Raw genomic sequence first — 16747 nt, 5'->3', positions numbered from 1 at the left:
TGTGACCTTGGGCAAGTTACTTAGCTTCTCTGTTCCTCTCTTCCATCAGTTGTAAAATGGGGATAATAGTACCTATCTCATAGAGACAGTCATCAAACAAAATGATACACCTAAAGTACTTATAACAGTGCCTAGCACATAAGTAAGGGCTAACATAAGTGATAATGGTAATCGTTATTTACATACATTTATATTCACATGTACAACTATGAATATATTTTAATATAAGTGGAACATTTTTCTGCATCTTGCTTTGTTGACTTAACCCTATGTCTTGGATATCTTTCCATGTCAGCATGTACAGATTCACTGCATTCTTTTGTGATGACTGCATGCCATATGCCATACAAGGACACTACAATTATTCATTTAACTCTTTCTATAGTGATTGACATTTAGGTCATTTCCACTTTTTGGCTATTACTAACAATGCTGGTAGCAAGATTCTCTGTCATGCTGTCAGTCCTTCGTGAGTTTGTATGGCAACCTTGCTTGAAGATCTTTGAGAGTATTTGGAATCTAGTAACTATGCCCCCAAAGTGGCATAATAGTGGGTATTGCAGAAGACTCTTTGTTGGTTCTGCCCTATTTCCTTCTAAAGAAACTGCCATAGAAACCTGTGGCTGCCATGGCGTAGGGACCGTGGATTATATTCATACGAAGAAGGATCCTCTTTTGCCCTGATGCTGTTCTTGGGGGGTAATTTTAGAATTTTCTCAGGGAGAAGTCCCAACAATTCCTGAGAAACCCAGCTTGACCTGTTGGGTTTCCCTGTGTTTCAGATCAGTGCTGAGTCCCTGACTGGCTTGCCATCACACAAAGGCGAGTTGGTGGTTTCATTGAAATACATCCCAGCCTCCAAACCCCCTGTTGGAGGTGACCGGAAAAAGAGTGAGTTTTCTTTGGGGTCCTGGATGTAGCTTAGTCTTCTGCACAGGATCTGTGCAAGGCCGGTGCTGGCTACTGGCTAGCACTGTTGGAGAGACCAAATTGGGATGCTCCCTGGATCTGCTAGGGAGATTCCTTTACTAAGGAAGCCTCTCTGCGTTTTTTCAACCAGAAGGGAATGCCTTAGGGTTGGCATTCTTTTCTTTTTTTAGGCTATTAAATGGACTTGGTCTTGGTCCAGCTGTGGCAAGCTACTAAGAGGGCAGAAGAGAACAGAAACTTTGGGGCTGAGAAGGGTGGCTGGGAGAGGTGGTAAAGTATGAAGGACAGGAAGTTGAAAGCTGGGGAAGAGTAATTCAACATGCCAGCCACTGTGTTAGTGACTACGGTTGTGTGGATGAGTGAAACATATGTGCTTTCCCTTGAGGAGCTTAAGTTTTTGCAAGAAAGACAGTCATGTGCTAAAAGGACACAGATATAGGAGTGGTGAATTATGTCTGGTTACATTTGGGAGAGCTTTGAAGAAGTAACATTAAAACTGGATCTTAAAACTTTACCAGACAGAAAAGGAGCAGGATGAGGAGAGAAGAGCATTTTCAGAAGAGGGGATAACATGCGCAAAGGTTTTAAAGAGGCATGGTAAATGTGGGGTTGTATGTGAGTGTGTCCCTTATTTTAGTGGGACTGGAGTTTTGGTACACTAGATGTGGGTGTGGGGCTGGAGTTGGACATGAGGTAGGAGCCTGACTGAAGAGGGCCTTGAACTTAATGATAAAGAGTTTCACTTGATCCCTTGGCAATGTGTAGCCTAAGTTCTTTGAAAAAATATACCTTTGGCAGAGTCACATCTAGAAGGTTTGGGAGAATCAATGAAATCCCCAATGAGGGTATGTAGCATGACTAGAGAAGAGAGGCAAGTATAGAACCAGAGAGATAGCAACATTTTAAAGGATGAAGAGAGAAAGAAACACCAGTGAAGTAAAAGGTTACCAGGAGAGAGCTTCAAGAAGAAGGGGCGGAGGTTATCAACAGTATTGAAATACTACAGGGAGGTCAGACCAGATGAGGTCTGAGAAGACATGGCCAATTAGCATTAGATTGCATTTTCAGTGGATCAGTGAAAGCAGAAACCAGATTTCACTAGAAACTAGGCTGAGTGAATGGGCAAAGAAGTAGAGGTGGTAAGTGTGGACTTTTTTTTTCCTCAGGATAATTGATGGTGAAAGAAAGTAGAGACATGGAGAATAGCTTGAAGAAGAGATAAGGTTAAAGGGAGCTTTTCTTTTAGAAGTACTTTCTCAAAGAGATGAGATTAGTATATATTTAGACTGAGGGGAAGGGACAAGTAGAGAAAAAGATATTTAAATTGGGAGGTGGGGATTGAAATTGATGATGCCTGATGAGTCCTGCGAAGTAGCGGTGGAATCAAGAACTCAGATGGAGGAGTTCCCTCTTTTTTGAATCATTGAACAAATATCAGGCAACTTTATGTCTCTAAGCCTCAATTTTCTCATGTACAAAATGAGGACAAAAATAGTGTGACTCTCCTAGGGTTGTTTTGAGAATTAAATGCTTAACATGGTATCTGGCACATAGCCAGTTTTCAATAGGCATTTATTAATTTTGTGGTTGTTATTAATACAGCGCCTATTGCTTACTGGCAGGCACTGTGCTAGGCACTGAGGAGACAGGACAGGCACAGTTCTATTATGGAGCTCGCTGCCTTTAGGAGCAAGGAAGGAAAGTGCTGCATGAACAAAGTTCAAGATAAATCTAGAGGTGTAAGGGTCTCACTTGCTATGGCTGACATCCCTTACAGGTAAAGGTGGGGAAGGGGGAGAGCTCCAGGTGTGGATCAAAGAAGCCAAGAACTTGACGGCTGCCAAAGCAGGAGGGACTTCAGACAGCTTTGTCAAGGGGTGAGTCCCTAGACCAGCCCCAAACTAACCAGTTTCAGAACAAGAGAGCTAAGAGAAGAACCCAATTTAACTTTCTCTGTGGATATTATCCAGTGTGTCTTACCACTCCCGGCAACCAAATTTGTTCCTGAAATTAGGTAATGGCAAAACCTCCACCACCTTTGCACTGGTCTGGGCTGTAGAGTCGATAATCCAAAGAGGAGGGCTGTAGACAGGTTCTGACTTTTGTCTGACTCATGTTATTAGTTAATTCTGGGTGAAAATCTGTGTCTTCTGACTGTCTAGATTTGGGAACTCAGGGCTTTGTTTCCCACAATTTTTAAGCTTTCCCCAAATTACAGATTACCCACTGACTTAATTTATCTAGAAATCATGTTTGGCTAAGCTTATAGATATTACTATTGGTTTTATTTAAAGAGATAAATTGTCTAGTAGAAACAGAGCCCAATATTTAAAACCCAGTTTCAGTGGAGCACAGAATAGCCTCACTAATACTATTATATTCATTTTCTCTCTAGGTTAAAGGAATTGAATCAGGTGAATGATCTAGTAGAGGTAGTGGGAACTCTGCTTCAGCAGATTCAAGGAGGGGCGTGTGTAGTAGGATCTGGATGTGGGTTCATCTTCTTGGGCTAGGCCTGTGGTAGGGGAAAGGGGAATTTAGAGAGATAACTGTCCGCTTTGAGTAGGCTGTTGATTACTCCCCGCCCTCTGCCAGATACCTCCTTCCCATGAGGAACAAGGCCAGTAAACGTAAAACTCCTGTGATGAAGAAGACCCTGAATCCTCACTACAACCATACATTTGTCTACAATGGTGTGAGGCTGGAAGATCTACAACATATGTGCCTGGAACTGACTGTGTGGGACCGGGAGCCCCTGGCCAGCAATGACTTCCTGGGAGGGGTCAGGCTGGGTGTTGGCACTGGTGAGATCCCCTCCCCCATCCTCACTTGTTTGAAGGCTTCTTCTCTATTTTACTCCTATTACCACCCCCGCCCCCCGAACACAAAGCTCCTCTGTGATGACAGTTGTCTTCTTTCCTTTCAGTTAACATTCAGCCAATACTTATTGAGTGCCTACTGTGTGCCAGGACTAGGGGAAGGCTGAGCTCATGCACTGATACGTGCACAGATAAATGTGACCCTGATTGCCAGGAACTCCATAATCTTCCCACCAAAAAAATCTACAAACCTACCTATATGTATGTACCTATACATTCCATCTTCCATGCTGTTAATAATGAAAGAAGGGTCATTGCTAGCAAAAGCCAAGCTCTCTCCAAGTGCTCTGGGCTACCTCCCCCCACCCTTCTCGATGACCTCACTTCTATAATCTTCATCTCTCAGTTTCATCCTCCCTACCTACCAGGGGTGAATACAGATATGCTCTGGTATTTCCAATATTATGAAACAAAAACAAACCTTTCCTTGACTACACATTCTCCTTCTAGTTTCTTAGAAAGAATTGTCTCCACTTCTCACCTCTCCTTCAGCTCTCCTTCACTGTGATCTGGCTTTTGTCCCACCACTCTGCTGAGCAGTTGCTCTTGCCAAAGTGTTGTTCTCATCTCACTAGAATTTTCAGCACTGTTTAACATGGTAGATCACTCCTCTTCGCTTGAAACACTGAACTTCTATTGACACTGCATTCTGATTCCCTTTTAAGTCACTGCTCACCCCTTCTCAGTTTTCTTTGTAGGTGCTGCATTCTATACCCAAACTCTAAATGTTGGTGCTTGGCAGAGCTTAGTCTCGGATCCTCTTCTTTGCCCTCTCCCTAGTCTCTGCACTTGTATATTAATATACTTATATATTAATAATCACACGGAACATTTAACATGAAGCATATAGACTGATGTTTTTACACATGTAAGCCAATTCATGTCAGTCCCCTGTTAAAACCCCTCAGTGGCTTTCTGTTGTGCTTAGAAAACAATCCAAAGTTCTTACCATGCCTACAGGCCCCTGTGTAACCTGGGTCCTCTATTCCTTTCTGATCCATCTTGTATCACTCTTCCCCTTGCTCACTATGCTTCAACCACAATGACTTTCTGCTCTCCAAATATACCAAGCTCACTCCCACTTCAGAACCTTTGCAATTATTGTTTTCTCTGAATGGAAAGTCTGGTTCTTTCTTATCCTTCAGGTCTTGGCTCAAATGTCACCTTCTCAGAGAGTCCTCAGACCACTCCATCTGCACAGTAGTTCCTGAGTCAGGCACTACACATCACCCTGTTTATTTACATCATGATATTAACCTCACTATCTGAAATACTCTTACTGGTTTGCTTGTATATTTTCTGTCTTCTCTATTCAAATGAAAGTTGCCTGAGGACAGAGACTTTTTCTGCTTTGTTTACTAAGTGTCTCTAGAGCCTAGAAGAGTACCTGGCACACAGTAGGCACTCAATAAATGTTTGCTGAATTAATGGATGAATATACAAGAGAATAGGAATGGGGCCACATACGATCCTCACTTCTGACCTGGAGTCTGCAGCTAGAGGAGAGGCATTTAGCTTTAAAAGAAAAAAGTTGGCCGGGCGCGGTGGCTCACACCTGTAATCCCAGCACTTTGGGAGGCTAGGCGGGTGGATCACCAGGTCAAGAGATCGAGACCATCCTGGCCAACGTGGTGAAACCCCGTCTCTACTAAAAATACAAAAAAATTAGCTGGGCGTGGTGGCGCAGGCCTGTAGTCCCAGCTACTCCCGAGGCTGAGGCGGGAGAATCGCTTGAACCCAGGAGGCAGAGGTTGCAGTGAGCCAAGATTGTGCCACTGCACTCCAGCCTGGCGACAGAGCGAGGCTCCGTCTCAAATTAATAATAATAATAAAAGAAAAATGTTTTAAGTACAGTTGGCAATAGCTCTGGCGTGAGTTGTCAGGCACTAGAACTCTGTAACAGCCTCAGAATAAGAAGTCTCTAGTGACTGCGTGCCATTTGGAGTCTGATTTCATCAACCCAGAGTCTCTTGACAGAGTCTCAGGAGGTACAGGTGAGGGAGCACTTCCCAGACTGCTGTGGCCATTAGCCCATCTTCATAGGAAACTGTCTGTTATGGGGTGGCTAATCTTGCTGTACAACCCATCTTCCCTGGTGGGCTGAGAATGGGGCCCCTCTTTAGCCTCCTCTGGTGTTTCTCCTCAGGGATCAGTAATGGGGAAGTGGTGGACTGGATGGACTCGACTGGGGAAGAAGTGAGCCTGTGGCAGAAGATGCGACAGTACCCAGGGTCTTGGGCAGAAGGGACTCTGCAGCTCCGTTCCTCAATGGCCAAGCAGAAGCTGGGTTTATGAGTCCCTGTCCTCTTCTGCAGGTCCAGCCCTGGCGAGGGCAAGTCAGAGGAAGTGAAGAAATCAAGAGCAAAGATTTATAATTTAATGTGTGTGTGTGTGTGTGTGTGTGTGTGTGTGTGTGTCTGTGTACAAACATGTATTTTCTGCAAATCTCATTGTGCTGGCTGGAGTGATGCAGACTTGTTCTCCTTTTTAAAGCAGTCTCAAGAATAAGCATTTCTTCAAAATGTTTCTGTGTATAGTATATTTTCAGAGTCCATTTTTTCTTATGTCTTTATAAGATTTACTTAACTTAAAAACAGCTATTTTAAAACAACCTTTTATCTTCTGTCTTGCTATCATTGTTCCTACTTCCCTAGGAAGCCCTGGCTACCTTTGGCATTAGGACCAGTCTGGGTTTTAAGGCTCTGGGAAGCAGGGTTGGGTTAGTAAAGACAGGAATGTGGGGGAGAGGTGAGTAGTTCCTTCTTCTTTCTCCTCTCCAATTTATGCTTTTAACTTGTTTTCTACCTTGATAAACTTCTGGAACTTGGCTTTTAAATTTAACTTTTCTAGTTTTTAAGCAGTTTCCACCTTGCTTTGGTCTAATGCTTTTCTTTGAAATGCTAACAGAATTCCCAAGCTTTTTCCAGTTCTAGGTATCTTTACTAGACCTTTGGGGGACTCTTATAATGGAGCTGCTTTCGAAAAGCACTTTAATTAGATAATGTATTTTGACTAAATCATGAGGATGCCCAGTGACAGCTTCTAGCTGATCTCAGAGGACCAGAGTGACTGAGGGTAAAGTGTCTCACAGCCCATGCTGAATTTTCTGCATTTTAAACTGATACTGCAGTCATTGGAGAGAGAGCTCCTCATTTCTCGAATGAAAGATGAGATATATTCATCCTCATGTACCACATCTGTCTTAGTGTTTGCGTCTGGGGTGTGTTATCTAACAGAGCATGGTCTACATACCACTGTGTCAACCAGAAGAACCAAGTGTTATCTCAATTGGCCCAGTGTTTCTCCAGGCTGGGGACTGTTAAGGGCTCTAAGGGAATGTAGACAGAGTCTCCCTGTTATTCTGACTTCCTGCTTGATGAGCTTTCAGTTCCTGTTTTTGCTATTGTTTCCTAAATTTGACCTACATATTACATGGGTGTAGTGTGTTGAGGCTTTTCAAAGAAGGGTCTAGTGAGCTAAGTTTCATCTTCTGGTACTCATTGATCCAAACTGACCTTTCTATTCTCATAAGCGTTTCTACCCCAAGTTGTGTGTGGAAGGAGTGTATAGCAGAGAGGAAATCCCCTTCAACAGAGTCAGCTGCTAACTGATTTCCTATAAGCACACTGGATTAAGGGCAGCTACAATGTTGTCTATTGTATGTATGAACCGAATGGAGGAACGTTTTCAAAGATTGATTTGGTGTGGATTGCAATTGTAATGGAAGGCATAACTTGGGATCCTGGGCTGTAACTTGCTCTTTTGTTTCCCACCCCCCTGACATGTACGTGTGCTTTAATAAAGCTTTCTCACTTGTCAAACGTTTGCGTTTGTTAGTTCTATAAATGCTTTTGTCTCTGATATCCTAACTCACTGTTGCTTTTCCCCTGGCTTGAAGGATAAGAACCAAAGTGATAAATGCTCTTCCCTAACCATCCTATGCTGATTGAAGAAAATTCACCTTTCCCCGCATTGCTGCCTGATACCTTAAATGCCTGATACCTTCGCTGAGCTTGATCCCTCGTCCTTTGTATTTGGTATCTAAGGAGAGAACTGAGAAATCATCTTAAAAGTGGCACCACTTTTCTATCTCATAACAAAGGAACTCTTCCTTTAGCTTTGTAGACCCTCCTATACTGGAGGAAGGAGAGAGATGTTCATACAGGAGGTGAGGGAAGACATTCCCTGCTATAAGTACTTCTTTCTGGATCCTTCAATTTCTCTGGGAGGCGGAGACTTTTTCTTTTACTCCTCCTACCATTATGTAGTTTTGAGAGAGAAATAACACAGGTGCCAAGTAACCCAGCTCAGAAATAAGGCTCTTGATTTCTAGGTAGAACCCAAGCAATTCTTGACCTCTTGTGCAAAAGGGCATTAATATATATAAAATGCTTTTTATGTGCAAGGCTTCATATACTATTTCTTTAATTTCTCCAACCACTTTATGAAGTAGGATATCTTCCCTTTTTACAGATGAGGAAACTCAAGCCCACTGTCACGTGACAGAGTTGGGCTTTGAACCAAAGTCTGACTCTACTGCACCATGTGGCCTCCTGTGAGAATGGTTATGTGTGTTATGGGTGAAGAGTCAAAGGAAGACATGACTCATCTCTTCTAAAATATCTTAAATAAGTTCAGTTTACAAAAAGTAGGACAATCAGAATGCTTTGGATATTACCTAGCCAACTTAGGGACTGTACTGCTTGTGAGTGAGTGTGTGTGTATGTGAAAGAGAGAGAGACAGAGAAACAGGGGAGAGGGACAGGCAGGATAAGAGAGAGTGGTGCAGGGGGGAGAAGTGGGGGAGAGGTGGGCATAGAGAGAGGTACAATATATACAGGGGTTGGGCTAGCCCCTTTGGGTCTGGCTGTGGGCCTTATTCTGCTGCTGTCTCTCCCCTACTTTAGGGGTTGGGATTTCTCAAATCCTCATCTTCAAAGAACTACAAAGGAGGTTACTGTAAAACTTTACCTAAAGAAAGCAAGATTGACTTGACTATTCAAAATGAAATTAAACAAAAGCTCCTCATTTGCATATAAATGTTCCTTGAGTCAGGTCCAGGTGGAGCTCTGTTGGGGGGGGGGGGCGGGGGGGGTAGTAGGCCTCCTCTGTTTGGGCCTTTGACTTGCTAGCATGTCCTGGCTTGCCCCACTTGAAGTGTTAGTGATAAAGACAACGAAGGGCATTCATCTCGCCCAAGGTGCAGTCTTTGCCTTTGGAACCACAAAGCTAGTCTGACCAGAAATTTCCCACGTGAAATCATTGTATCTGCCTTCTGCCCATAACTTGCCTGCTGCCTCTCACAGTTCCCATATTTCCCTGGAGGGAAGAGGGAGAAGGGACCTTTTTGCTCCAGCTTTTTGCTCTGTGTTCCATTCTACCCAGCAACTCCCTAATTTTTTATATTGCATTTAAAAAATGAGATTTCCACTAAAACCCCAGTGGAAGGAGATTCTCTCTGACTCACTGCTCCCCCAATTTGTTCTGGGCTCATGATTTATGTCCCATCACTCTGCTTTCAAGACTGAATTTTCTCAGGTTGAGAGCCTTTCATTCCCTCTTTCCTCCTGAGCCCACTCTGAGCCTTGTGTCTGGGTAGGATTATAGAGCATGGAAACTTTCTCCTTGCTTACAGCTTTCAGTTGTCTTTAAATGGAAAGTAGGAAAAGAAGTAGCGTCAGGATGGCATAATGTCTAAGAAGAACATTGCCTCTAGAGCCAGGCTGCTGGTGTTGAAATCCTGACTCTGCCACTTACTAGCTGTCTGATCTTAGGCAAATTACCTAATCTCTCTCAGCTTCAATTTCCTCATCTGTAAAATAGGGTTAATAACAGTACCTGCCTCATAGGGTTCTTGTGAAGACTTCAGAGTCAATCAGTAGAGTGTTTAGAACAGCACCTGGCACATAGTGCTAGAGCATTATGAGCTCTGCCTCCCCACCCAGCCTGCTTCCTTCTCCCCTCAAGTCATCCACTGATGACCCCCTGAGTAAAGCTGAAGGAGAGAGGCTGTGGAGTCTTAGCTATGACTCTGGGTTCCATGACTGCATGAAAGAAGGTTCTCAGCAGCAAGGAAGAGAACACTTTTCTTTCAGACACTGGCACACCATTAAGAGGGACTGCAGTCAGAGCAGGGATCTGTGTGTGGCTCCACCTCGAATTTTAGGCCTGGTAAGGCTTGATTTTGTGCTGCTATAGCTCCTACCTGCTCTGTGCTCATCTCTCAAAAGGGGACAAGTATCTGAAGAAGTTAATACATGAGGCTGAGTCTGTTTTTCTTTTCTTTCCCTACGACCTGCAGTGGTGGTTTTAAAGTTTCCTAAGTAACAAGCTGGGGACTCCTCTGAGGAAGGGAGAGAATTGTTTGCCTTCTGCTACAGAAACGAGAGGCCTCAGGAAGAAGGGGTTCTTGCCCGTGAGCCAGCTGGAGGGCCCCAGAGAGCATTCTGCTCTGATTGGATACATCTTACCAAGCTCTCTCCCACTGCAGGGTTTTTCTAACAGTGAAGCAATGGTTCAGATAACATTTGCTGCCCAATGCCCTAGAAGGGGAAATGACAAACAAGTTCAAGAATGTTTTGGGCCGGGCGCGGTGGCTCACGCCTGTAATCCCAGCATTTTGGGAGGCCGAGGCGGGTGGATCACGAGGTCAGGAGATCGTAGACCATCCTGGCTAACATGGTCAAAACCCGTCTCTACTAAAAATACAAAACATTAGCCGGGCGTGGTGGCGGGCGCCTGTAGTCCCAGCTACTCAGGAGGCTGAGGCAGGAGAATGGCATGAACCCAGTAGACGGAGCTTGCGGTGAGCCAAGATCGCGCCACTGCACTCCAGCCTGGGCGACAAAGCAAGACTCCGTCTCAAAAAAAAAAAAAAAATAAATAAAAAAATAAGGATGTTTTGTACCCTGCTACCCACCCCTCATCCTATAAGGAAAATCCAGCTACACTTGCTTAAAGTGTAAGCTGGTTTCTGTTGTGCTCGTGCTGCCCTCTGCTGTCACCTCAGGGTAGAGGAACCAGTTAAAACAGCCAGTTCGTCAGTGAATTTAGGATTTACTTTTCTGAAAGACTTTCGAGAGCTGGGCAGGGGCCCCGGTTAGGAAAGGAAGAACTTCTACCCCCAACCCACTGCCCAAGGCCTGTCCTCAGTCCCTACCTAGCTTCTAGGGAAACTATTACACAGCCCTAAAAGGATGCCTGGAAACACTGCAGGATTTGGCAAACTCACCCACCTCAGAGTCCTGTCCCTAGAACTGTGGGAAAACATTTCCTCCTTTTATTAGGTCCCAGTTTCAGCTAACTAGAGGAGCTTTTCCCTTGACTTTAAACATGCCCTGGCTCAAGTTCACTCGCATATGTCCCTTTGCTCCCGACGCTGGGTCAACTCCTGATTGCTCAGTAGGTAGTCATCAATGAATGTGAAGATTTCCTCGGGGGTGACAGGTTCCATGTAGCGGTCTCGGTCAATACCCTGCTTGTCAATCAACACCATGTTGAAGTAGGAGCGAGTGAGGCGCTGAAATTGCCTAGAGAGAGCAGCCCAGGGAGGTATGAGACCTTGTCTGGGCACCCATCCCCACAGGCTCTACTACCCTCTGACTTTTTGCAGCTCCACTCATGGACTAATTCCTTCCCCACCTCATCCCTGGTCCCCATCCCCTCTACTTCCTGTCTCAAGTCGCTTTGTTTTTCTGTGTTCAGATTCTACTCTTGCTGCCTCCATGCATCTAGTTCTGCTAAGCTGTCCCTTCCTCACCTCAGCTGCAATAGCTTTGTTATTAACAGGCAGTGCTTTCATTGTAGGCCCCTTTAAGCAGGGCTATCACATATTGCTGTGCAGGCTGCACAGGGTGACTCCAGGGGCCACCCATTGCAGAGACTATGCTGTGTATGCACATCATACATGGCAGCCCTTAGGTTGATAAATACCTTCTGGTTAACTCTTCCATCTGTAGCTGCAAGTCTGCAGTCTCCCTCTGAGTGTTTTCTAGTCTCTTCTCTAACTGGGACTGAATCTTTCTGTCCCCACTGAGACTACACTCTAGAGGCAGGTATAGTTTCTCTATTGTTTAGAGGCACTGCTCTAAAACAGAGCAGTGATGGCTTTATTGGCCCTGAATATATGTGAAGGCATTAGAAGGGTGATACTGGATAGATAATGAGAAAGACCCACTTCTTCCATCACCTGTCACCTCTAATGTTCTCTTCCCCAGGAGTTGACAGATATTACTCAGATTTCAGTGCTTAAAGATGCCTTTTGCAGCCAGGCATGGTGGCTCATGCCTGTAATCCCAGCAGGTTGGGAGGCGGAGGTGGACAGATCACCTGAGGTCAGGAGTTTGAGACCAGCCTGGCCAATATGGCGAAACCTGTCTCTACTAAAAATACAAAAATTAGCTGGGCATGGTGGCACACACCTGTAATCCCAGCTACTCGGGAGGCTGAGGCAGGAGAATCACTTGAACCTGGGAGGTGGAGGTTTCAGTGAGCTGAAATCGTGCCATTGCACTCCAGCCTGGGCAACAAGAGCAAAACTCCGTCTCAAAAAAAAAAAAAGATGCCTTTTGCTCTTTGGAGACTGAAGGCAAAGAGATGAGGCCAGAAAACAAGAGCAGGGGCTTATCTGAGTCAAGTTTGGGTTTACTGGCTCAGCCCTGGCTGTGCTTCAGAGTCCCCTCAGGTGCCTTTGTAAAAGCACATTCCTAAGGTGGTTTAGGATGGGGCCTGGTCATCTGTATTTTAAGCCCTCATTTGATTCTGATGTTCTACCAAAGTAAAGAAACTACTCTCTGGTCTTACCTAATGCATCCATAAGAGTTCAAACGCAAGAAGTGCCGCAAGAGAGTAGTGTCTGATGGTTTCCCCATAGTCCACTTTTGCCAGTGTCCTGCCTAGGGTTTCTCCCCCCGCCCCACCCCCCCTCCCCCCACGTTTGGCAGCCTCCCAGCCTGGACCTGAGCTCCTCGATGATGTTGGCTGACAGCTGTTGCTCCCGGATGCGCCCCACCTCCTGAGGTGGCTGTCCTACCAGTTCAATGATGGTCACATGCCGCAAATCCAGTCCACAGGTGGATTGCTGGGGGGGAGACAGAACATTTTACGCAACAGAGCTGTGCGTTCAAACCTAAGGCTACTTGGCTGATTCCTCCTGGGACCATATGAAGCAGTGTGGGAAAGGAGCCCCTTCTCCCCCAGTGGTCACGCAATCACACTGTGGGGTCTACAACAACCTGTTCCCTCTGTCATTCCTGAAGTACTTGCCCCAACAGTGTTTCCTTCATTCTACTGAAACCAGTTACACAAAGTGGGGTAGAGAAGAGAAATTCAATGAGTAAATTGCAGGAACATAATCATTGTTTAGCTTTGCATAGGTTTTAAATTACATAAGTTCTTGATGGATAGCCAATGTGATATGATAATGGCTGTTGTTTATTGAATACACAAACCTAATGCTTTGTAGACATAATCTAATCTTCACAACACTCCTCACAAGCCAGGTGGTGACAATAACATGCTGAGCCAAGATTCAAACTGAGGACTGATGCCCCCTGCCCAAGCGTGTGCTCTTTACCAATAGGCTACCTGGCCAGGGCCTTCGCTCGGTCTCCAGGATTTCTCCAAAATTGTGCCCAGTGATCTTTTCATTACCCCTTGTTACCTTCCTTGCACTGGGCAGCGCAGCTTGCAGTCCTACCCCAGATCTCTGTCCTGCCTTGTCTTGCAGGATCACCTGCTAGCCAGTTACCAGGGTGAGGTTTAAAGAGGCCTTGAATACTCCCCGGCACCCCACCTCTGTTTCATCTTTGGACTTCCCCTCTAGTCCTCACCCTCAGAGTCACTATGCTTGCTGACAGGTTCCTTTTCTTGTTCTTACTCCCTTGCTTCCAACTGAACTGTTGCCGTTGTCAGTCTTTTTGGATCTCTGGATGAATAAGGCCCTCTTTTTGGTCTAGACCCTCCAGGGTTCTTTTTTTTTTTTGTAAAACTGCTTCCATCCTGGGCCTCTGAATATTCACTTGGCAACTTCTAAGATTCAATGTTTAGAAACCTCCTAAGTAGCTTTTTCTCCCACGTGGGTATCCAGCCCCTTGCAGCTCCCCAGAGCTGCTTCTCTTAGTCTTGTCAGCACACCCTGAATTATCTTCAGTAACCTAGCCTGTTCTTTTATAAGTCCCCATAATCATATTTATTCTGTCCTATCGACCTCTCCCTACTAGTGGCTTTGGCTAGGTATCTCTTATGTTAAAAACTGACATGCAACTCTCTCATTTTACTTTGAGATATCATAACGCTTTTCCTTCTTTTCTGCTACTGGTAGTGGCTAAGAGCACAGATTCTGCAGCCAGACTCCCTGTGTTCAATCCCAGCTCCACCACTTACTAGCTAGTGACCTTGGGCAAGTGACTTAATCTCTATGCATCAGTTTCCTCACCTATTCAATGGGGATAACGATAGTATCTACCTCCAAAGGGTTGTTGTGAGAATTGGATGAATATGTGTAAAACCCATAGATCAGTACTGGATACCTACATAGCACTTACTGCATAAGTGTTTGTTAGTGCTGTTATTCCTTGAAAACATAAACGTACTTAATTCCCAACATTTACATTTGATCATAGCTGTCTTGCAAGTCTCTTCAGAGTGCTTTGCCACACTCCCTTCCCATCTTTCACCCAGCTCCCTGCAAGTCACAGCCACCACTCCAGTGACTTGATTGCCTTTTCAGTAACAACAGTTTTTTAAATGTGCTAAATATGTCTACGGTAAAACTGATCAAATGCTATCCACAAAAAGTTTCAGGAAGTAGGTAAGGTTTGTGCTGCAGAGAACAACTCTGATTTGGAAAAGGTAAGGGATAATTTACCGGAGCTAAGCCCTCTTTAGGGGAGTGGGCCTTACCTGTAGCATAGAGATCTGCATTTTATAATATCGGTTGGAAGGATCAGGAGCTGAGATGATGAGGAGTCGCTGTTTCTCATAGAATTGATCCAAGAGACCAGCAGCTGAGTTGACGTTGACGTTAATCTTCATAGCTAGGGCAGAAGCAGGCGACCAGTCAGAGTACGGCTTTCTCCTCCATCCCAGCTTAGGTAACCTAACATCTTGAGGTGTTCCAGTCTTTCAGGTTGCCTCTCTCTGGCTGTTTCTCCCATCCCTTGGGGGAAATCCTAAAAGAACACTTAGAGATTTTAAACCCTTCTTCTTGGGGTAGCAGTAGTCTACAGGGGAATGTTGGCCTTTAAATTAGACACATCCTAGAACCCCCCTGTCTCACATCATATACATTGTTATTGGACCCCTGTGCCATGAGGAAGATCCTCCAAAGTTCCCCTGATCACCACATCTACTTGCCCCATTCCCCGGTTTCACTCACGAGCACAGATTGGTGGTGAACCTGACCACTGGCGGCTGGACTGACAGACCCGGGAGGGTGTCCCCTGGCGATCATAACCGCCATCACAGTGGTATTCACAGGTGGCACCATAGTTGTCCCCCGCTGAGGTGCAGGTGAGGTAGCCGTGCTGCGGAGGTTTCAGAGTTGGGCAGCGTCTCACTGTCAGGGAGGAGTTCAAGTTAGAAGTTAATGGTGTTTCTTATAAGAAGGAAAGGCTAAGAGGGTGCCCATGCTGGGCTTTCTAGACCAGAAGACTTAAGATGATCAGAAAAATGGCTTTTCTATATTTCCACTGGCTGGGGATGGAGCTGGAATTTTCCTTTCTTAAGGAATTAAATCTGAAATGCAGACAAAGGTTTGTAAAGTCTGGAAACACAGGTGAATATACATGTTGTCATCAAAAGACTGACAATCTTTAGAAGAAAATATTACCATCTGTTTCCAGACTTTATGGACATGCTGTGTAGAGATGACTACCTTGCAGAATTCCTCTTAATAGCAGAAATAAGTTGGAGGAATCTTAAATGTTCATTGGTGGGAGAAGGGTTAAGCAAATTATGATATATTTTTAGAGTAGAATATTATGCTGTCATTAGAAATATTTCTGAGGAATTTTAAAATAACATGGGAAAATTACTTTGTTAATGAAAAGTGAAAAGGATGATTTATGATTGGATGTACAGTACAATCTCAACTATATATTTTTTAAAGTATGTATAGAAAAAAGACTGGAAGGAAAATACCAAAAAGTTAATAGCAGTTGCCTCTGGATGATGGGGTAATAGATTTTCCCCCTTTATGTATTTCCTTATTTATCAAATGTTCAACAACAAGCATGAATTATCTTTATAATGAGAAAAGCAAAACAAAACAATATAACACAAAGCAAAGAGGAAGAATCAGGCAGCCAACACCACCAATTTTAGCAGAGGTGAACGACAGAATGAAGGCTGATTACATGTGATCATTTTGACGTCTAAGAAAAGAAATGGATAAAGAATATCCTTGTGGATTTTATCTGGATTTAGGATAATGAGAGTCTTGTTGATGACAGTCTTGTTGTAGAGTCAAGGTTTCAGAAACATATGTATGCACATGTAATGCTGGCTTCCTAAATAAGCCTGTTTGGTGAACTTGTTTTTCTCCTCTCCCAGTATAAATGAGGTGTGTCTCTTCCAGGCATAGAGAGGAGAGACATGGGGTGGGTCAGGGTAGAGCAGGATTAATGAACAATATGGAAACTAAATAATTCTTTCTGACCTTGTACTTTCACAATGAACTTGCAGCTGGCCCGGTTGTAGGCTCGGTCATAGGCAGTGTAACGAATCACATGCTCTCCTTCGGGAAAGTGAGAGCCAGGCTCAGGGCCCCGAAGTGTCACCCTGCATGGGACAGGGTGAAAGAAACACTGAGGAAAGAGACCCTTAGAATTGAAGTCTGAGGCACATCCCCACTGTTACCTTAGCCTGTGCAGTTTCAATGTGACCAGCCTGAATGACTGAGAGAAGCCGAGGGAAGGCATAAGGGGCATCCATTATTC

General features: G+C 44.6%; 2 protein-coding genes across 6 annotated transcripts in view; one reads left to right on the top strand and one right to left on the bottom strand.

The window, feature by feature from the left end:
- Nucleotides 1–16747, top strand: part of TSPAN6 (tetraspanin 6) — a 98939-nt gene that overhangs the window by 48159 nt on the left and 34033 nt on the right. For 2 of the 4 annotated variants that reach the window (XM_009235045.4, XM_024240568.3), the window contains exons 14-17: nucleotides 783–891; nucleotides 2708–2807; nucleotides 3526–3734; nucleotides 5956–7630. The exons of the other annotated variants lie outside the window; for them this stretch is intronic. In XM_009235045.4, coding sequence (XP_009233320.1) covers nucleotides 783–891; nucleotides 2708–2807; nucleotides 3526–3734; nucleotides 5956–6104 — 567 coding nt within the window. In that variant the 3' untranslated portion in view covers nucleotides 6105–7630. Of the gene's footprint in view, nucleotides 1–782; nucleotides 892–2707; nucleotides 2808–3525; nucleotides 3735–5955; nucleotides 7631–16747 lie in introns of those variants that run through there. 4 annotated transcript variants of the gene reach the window in all.
- Nucleotides 6334–16747, bottom strand: part of SRPX2 (sushi repeat containing protein X-linked 2) — a 29568-nt gene continuing 19154 nt past the window's right edge. For both annotated transcript variants that reach the window (XM_054544838.2, XM_002831882.6), the window contains 5 exons: nucleotides 16468–16589; nucleotides 15187–15366; nucleotides 14712–14845; nucleotides 12767–12888; nucleotides 6334–11338 (listed from right to left, as the gene is read on the bottom strand). In XM_054544838.2, coding sequence (XP_054400813.1) covers nucleotides 11158–11338; nucleotides 12767–12888; nucleotides 14712–14845; nucleotides 15187–15366; nucleotides 16468–16589 — 739 coding nt within the window. In that variant the 3' untranslated portion in view covers nucleotides 6334–11157. The remainder of the gene's footprint in view (nucleotides 11339–12766; nucleotides 12889–14711; nucleotides 14846–15186; nucleotides 15367–16467; nucleotides 16590–16747) is intronic.

The sequence above is a fragment of the Pongo abelii genome, chromosome X, assembly GCF_028885655.2.
Source record: "Pongo abelii isolate AG06213 chromosome X, NHGRI_mPonAbe1-v2.0_pri, whole genome shotgun sequence".
In the NCBI taxonomy this organism is placed as follows: domain Eukaryota; kingdom Metazoa; phylum Chordata; class Mammalia; order Primates; family Hominidae; genus Pongo; species Pongo abelii.
This window is presented reverse-complemented; position numbering and strand designations above follow the sequence as displayed.